Source organism: Magnolia sinica, chromosome 13 (assembly GCF_029962835.1).
Source record: "Magnolia sinica isolate HGM2019 chromosome 13, MsV1, whole genome shotgun sequence".
NCBI classification, from domain to species: Eukaryota; Viridiplantae; Streptophyta; class Magnoliopsida; order Magnoliales; family Magnoliaceae; genus Magnolia; species Magnolia sinica.
This window is the reverse complement of record NC_080585.1, coordinates 37,102,414-37,108,882: the sequence shown is the minus strand read 5'-3', so window position 1 is coordinate 37,108,882 and position 6,469 is coordinate 37,102,414. Positions and strand designations below refer to the sequence as shown.

The following is a 6,469-nucleotide window of genomic DNA, read 5'->3' as shown; positions in this document are numbered from 1 at the left end:
TTTAACATTTTAAATAGTAATTTTAGAAAGATAATGTTTTATTTTCTAACTTTGCAATTCAAACATTTCAAATTCAAAGAAAAAATATTTTTTAACATTTCTTTTTATTAAAACAAACAACGTGAAGGGTTTGCTTCTCCTAGTAGTAATGTCAATTAACCATCTACTTAGGTCACTTTTTACTTTCCTTGCATTTTCTTAATTTACCTTCAATCCAAATAGGCTAATTTATACTGTCACTAACACATAATGTAGCTACTATCGTTCAACTATAATCATTATAAAATAATTATATCCAGGCAACATTGTCCACTCAATTTTATGACACGACCCAAGCAGCCTTAAATCTATAACTATTTAAACATTCACAACTCGTATAAATATATTTAATTATGATAATTATTAAGTCAATTTGTGTGAGTACTCTAATATTGATTCTGTATAGATCTGAAAGTAGTTTGATTGTCCTATTGGCAATAAAAAATGAAGAAGAAGAAGAAGAAATGTTGATATCACTAATAAGTACTATTATCACTATAGCTATTGTTTGTTACTATTAATACTAGATAATAGTAAAGTAGAAAATTAAAGAGATATTTGATCATTTTTCGCTAACAACATCATCAAATTAGAGTCAATACATCCCAACACTTTATTATATAATACATTATTAATAATACTAGTAAATAGTAAAATAGAAAACTAAGGAGGCATGAGATTATTATTATTGTTGTTATTATTATTATTATTATTATTATTTTATTTTTTTATACACACACTCCGTGGTGGGATTTCACCACCTATGAGTTTCAAACCCAAGACATCGTGTTGAAACTCCTCAAAGTCTACCACTGAGGCAAGGACTAGAACCCGAAGGCATGAGATTATTTGTTGCTAATAACATCATCAAATTGAAGTCAATATATATAATACGTGGGGACTATAGCCATTAAATCTAAGATTCTGAAATCATGTTTCAATCATCTAAATCATTTATATTATGGGTTTGCTATAAATGATGATACCCAAAAACTCTTAAATTAGAATATTTCAAGACTTTGATCATTTATTTATTTATTCCTTTGAATAAGAACTGTTTCTTTACCCTTTGTTATGTGTATAGTTAATTGAAAGTTAAAATCTTATAATTTTTATAAGTTTTGAAGCAACCACCATTCGTGTGCATCTCATTATAAAAACTGTTTGGATCACTGAATATGACCAAGGTCCAATGGATATAATCACAATGGATCCTATTACAATATGTTAGGATGCATTGTTGCAAACCTCTCGAAAAATTCCAATACAAATGTGATGACATTCAAACATTACTGATACAAATAAAACAGTTTTATCTATTAACGATAATTATTACAACTTGATATTTTGATAATTGGTAGTAGAGAATTAAAAATGAGAAGAAAACCCAAGTACACAAATGCAATGAAACATCATTTACTTCAGCTGCAATCAACTGCTCTATTTGTCTACAGCTTGTAAGAGTAGAAGCACTTGGAGAAAGTAGTAGGATGCACCACCTATAGTGGCATATCGTAGCTTGGTGGTTCCTTCGACGGTTGGGAAATCATTGTCTTTTGAGCGATTGAATCCTCCAGCTAACCATCCCAAGTTCTTATAGCCCCCCTCATGCAACCTTTTGATGGCCATCATAGATCTAATAAAAGAAAAGGAAAAGAAAAGAGAAAAGCTATTAGAAATGTTCGAGACTCAGGATCGCCAACATAAGATGATAACACAATTAAAATTGTCATTCATCTCTATTCCTCCATATAAAAAACATATTTTAATAATTACACTTCAAAAATTATTAAAGTTTCAATTTTTGGCGTTAAATGTTGAACATTGAGAATGTTCTTTTCCAATATTATAAAACCGTCTATTCTAGTAATGACCACCATCACTCTTTCGACGAAAGTTTCTAAAGATGGCATATTGCGGGTGGTATTTATAATATAGTTAATCTTATCATAATAGCATCCTAGAATTATCATATGTGCTTCAAAACCACACAAAACCAGCCCCTAGTGTGTGGTTTTCAAGTAGTAATGTGGATATTGACTTTTGTTTTTTAAAATAATATTCCCCTATATTTTTTTACATTGGACATGAAGAAGAAAATTTTCAACTTTATAAATAAGGATGGTCGAAAATGAGAGTCATGTTGCACACACCTTATTTATTTTACAAATTAAATTATTATTTATAAAAATAAAATAAAATAGTTTCTAATTAATTTTTTCCTACTAAATTATTTTAAACCAATTTCTATAAATTATAAAGTTGAATTGTTTTGAAAGTTAGCTACTTCATTTTGGATTCCCAAATTGTTTGGAAAAAGTATAAAATTCTCTTACTCTTAGTTATGTCTTTCTCTATTATGTTTGTGTTTCTAATCTAGAAGAAAACTAGCAAACATACCAATCTTCATCTGGGTCAACTTAGTAGTAGTGTAGTTAGCAGGATTGTCAATGGGCTGAGATGGCCCATCAGACTCTTAGGCCGAGTTCGATTTGGGCTGGATTTGGGTTGGCATACATGCCTTGAGAGTTGGGCCTCGGCCTAAAAGTAAAACCCATTTATTAACTAGGCCCAGATTAGGTTGCGTAAAAAGGCTTGTAGCCTTGCCAGGCTTCTTCATCATTTTCATGGATAATTCAAAAGTTACACCTCCTTTTTTTAGTTTTTCAATGTATTTTTTTAAATATTTAATGGTTAGTTTAGATTAAGCACCTTATTAATAATAAATAATAATTTCTTAGATTACTATTCTAATTCCAATTTCAATAGTAATTAATATTATCTTAGATGATTATTTTAATTATAAATGTGGTAAATAGATTTAGACGTTAGCTAGGATCTTGACTCAGGTTGAAGGGCATTTATTAAGTGGGTCGTTTATTTAGTGTGTTGGCCCACTTGCTTAGCACAATCCCAACCAGCTCGTTTAGATCTTTGAAGGGCATTTTCATAATATATCCTGCACATATGTGACATATCACATATTTTGTTCCTTTCGGTAGATCTTACGTAAACGCCAGTGGGGCCCACCTGAAACACCTACATCTATTGCTGCAATGGAAGGTAGTGGAATGATAATGGTATTGATTAATGAGGTATATTTTTTAAAATCTTTTTCAAAAGGTACTAGAATGTAAATTTCATATCAATTAGGTATTATTTTGTAAAATTTCTTATTTTGGTTTTCTTTTGCAAGCTGGCTTAGACTTGGCCCACACTGTTGCAAGCCCAACACATTGGCTCTTGGATGGGTGTAGGGCCGAAAGTTAGGTGGGTTCAACCCGATCGACCCGACATTAGGTTGAGCTCGGGCAGGATGTATCGGGTTCAGTCTCAGGCTTGGGCTATACAAACACCAAACCGATAAAACTTGGGTCCGGCTCAGGTTGAGGTCTTGGGTTGCTTGACCCAACCCAAACCCAGTCGATATTTAAGTTACTTATAAATTATAATTGAGTGCGGATTGTTTGTGTTGAAAGCACAAGGAAATTCCATTGCCGTCGAGTCTCATTGGTCTACATCATTTTCAATGACTAAAGCTAACAAGATATGCTAGATTACTCTCTCCTAATTGGATTGCGTGCTACACAACACCACTTTTAAAGGAGTAATTGTCCCGTATTTTAGTTAGTTTGTCTAGAAAAAATAAAATTTGTTACGATAAATAACTACATATATAATGAATAAAATCATAGGTACCAAAAATATGACATCTATTGAAATATGTATTGACATATAATAGAATATATAATAACAAAAATATTAGCATTGGGTTAGGGTTGAGGTACAGGAACCATGGGTTGGGCTAGGGCTGAGCACCGACCCGACCCAACCCAACCCGCCCGACTTTCTGCCCTAGATGGGTGCTCGACGGACAGTAACAAATACATTTCACTCTGGGGGCATTATAAGTTATACTGCTGCTAGTTGCATTGGAACACCTACAGTCCAATCAATTGATCTGAACGGTCCATTAAGTGTAGAAAATATTTCATAGATTTCTATGAAAAAATTTCACTTGTTGGATGATCCAATCCATCCTTGATTTTGATTTGGCCTTGTTTTCTACAGCCAGACTTTTCCGAGCCATGGATGGATTGTTACAATTGCCTAACAAAAGTGATTATTTAGAATCATACGCGAAATGTGATGGCCCCTAAAGAATAGATGGATCAGATTATCGATTTGACCTATACACATTCTTGACCGTCCATATTAAAGACCATTGATCAAATGGTTATAGTTTTCATATCACTATGATGTTTGCATGGTAGCCTGTAAAACGTGCACTGGATGTAACCAATATTCTAGATCAACGGATTGGATTATTTAAGTGGCCCCAATGCAACTAGGAGCACTATCACTTAGACTACCCCGGAGCACGGAAGCATTTCTCTGTATTCAGATGTCTTAAGCAATTTACACATGTTTTTATGGGGAGAAACGCTACAGTTATATCAGAGCACCATAAGTTTTAGTGCAAAATCCTAGTTGCATTGGGACACATGGACAGTTCAAACAATCAATTAAGACCGTTCATTTGGTCAAGCACACATTTCATGGGACAATCAATGGTCTTTAACATAGACGGTCAAGATTATTACACAAAAAATGATTAACCATCGATTAGACTGTCCAAGTGAACTGATGCAAGTTGGAGCACTATAACTATAGTGATCTGAGCCGTAGAAGTTAAGTGCTCCTGGTTGTATCGGTTCACTTGGATGATCGTATTGATCCATCTGAACCGTCCATTAAGTTTGGAACACATTTCATGGGCTATCATAGTCACTGATCGTGTGATCCAATCCATCTTTACAAATCCTTCCTATTTTTTATGGGATGGCTACGATTGCCTAACGAAGGTGGTGCTTTAGAATCATAAGCAATCGATGATGACCCCTAACAAATAGAAGGATCAATTTCTAGCTTCAAAATATTTTTATATAAATGATCTTGACCGTCCATATTTAGGGCCATAGATCAAATGGTCAATATTTGTTAGATTAATGCGATATTTTCCTGGTAGCCCCTGAAATGTTCTTCGAACCTCACGAACAGTCTAGATCAATGGATTGGACTAAATGTCCGAATGTAACAAGTATAAAAGGACTGTAGCATTTCTCATTGCTAATTGAGCCTGCTTTGGGCTCGACTAATTTTTCATAGGGCCAGGGTCGGGCCTAAATAGATTGGCCCATCTCTTTTGGGGTGGATGCCCATTGCGTACTGAGTGAACTCTGTGGGGCCCACCGTTATGTATATGTCTTGTCCACTCCGTTTCAGGGCAACAGCCCCAAAATTGAAGCATATGCAAAGGTAAGTGGACCACACCACATGAAAAAGGTATGAATCGGGCCCAAGGAAGGCTTCAACGGTGGACGTCATTACTCTTTCATGTGGTGTGGTCCACTTACCTTTGGATATGATTCAATTTTGGGCTCCCCTAAAACGAGCTGATAAAAAGGATGGACGGCGTGGACAAGACATATTCATCACGGTGGGCCCGACAGAGTTTACTCAGAGAGAGAGAGAGAGAGAGAGAGAGAGAGAGAGAGAGAGATTGACCTGAGGCCTTCTCCACAGGCAAGAAGCAGCTTAGAATCCTTGGAAGGAACCAAGCTCTCAACCTGGCTTAAAAACTGATCGTTGATGGTGGTCAGTTTTTGGCCCGTCCACAACCCTATATATCCGAAATGGACCCATTTCTTCAGAAGTGTGATGGGACCCACATCCGTATCCTCCACGAACATCGGCACGTGCAGTGATCCCGGCACACGTGCCTTCTCCCTCTCCCACACGGGCCGTATGTCGAGGAGTAGGAAGCCTTCCTCATTTAATGTGGAGGCTGCATCCTTGGCCGGCACGGCCCGAACGGTGCCCGATTGTAACAGTTCTCGGATCCCACCTGCAACTGCATACACTCCACTCCTTCTCACCGTACGAACGGCGGAGACGTGTGGTGTAGATTTTCCAGGCTTGAATATGCAACTAGATAACTGGTCTACACGCATTGCCATCTCTCTCTCTCTCTCTCTCTCTCTCTCTCTTATCTACTTGCTACATCACACGACTCCGTGCTTGTTCACCACCATTTTGGAAAGGTGAATGGATACATACGATGCGCTCGAGGTGTGTGGGGCCCACCTGTGATGTGTATATGGAATCCAAATCGTGCATCGTATGAGCCTCGGCACATTCACTGTACATCCCAAGATTGGTCCAGCTCCAAAACTCAGGTGTGGCACGCCACAGCGGCAATGTGCAGTCATTTCTATAACTTATATATTTACTTGTTGTGGCCCACCTAAGTTTTGGAATACCTTAAATTTCCGTATGTCCCTTCATCCTGGTTAGAGGTGGGCATTTTGAACCCAATCCGATGGATCCGACCCGACTCGGTACCGTTCCGAACAGAACCGACGGCTTA

The 6,469-nt window shown here is 36.7% G+C and overlaps 1 protein-coding gene across 1 annotated transcript; it reads right to left on the bottom strand.

Moving 5' to 3' along the window:
- Positions 1-1,315: 1,315 nt before the first annotated feature.
- On the bottom strand, positions 1,316-6,092 carry LOC131223594 (rhodanese-like domain-containing protein 10). The gene is made up of 2 exons (XM_058219028.1): positions 5,608-6,092; positions 1,316-1,675 (listed from the first exon to the last, which is right to left on the bottom strand). The coding sequence occupies exons 1-2, from the start codon at positions 6,057-6,059 to the stop codon at positions 1,480-1,482; spliced, it is 648 nt and encodes a 215-aa protein (XP_058075011.1). The 5' UTR covers positions 6,060-6,092; the 3' UTR covers positions 1,316-1,479.
- Between the last annotated feature and the right edge of the window lie 377 nt (positions 6,093-6,469).

Excerpts from the sequence above, each read along its gene's own strand:
- LOC131223594 (XM_058219028.1), bottom strand. The coding sequence starts at position 6,059 with ATGGCAATGCGTGTAGACCAGTTATCTAGTTGCATATTCAAGCCTGGA. Across the intron at positions 1,676-5,607 it reads GCCTGTGGAGAAGGCCTCAG|ATCTATGATGGCCATCAAAA; the intron begins GTCAATCTCTCT and ends TTCTTTTATTAG.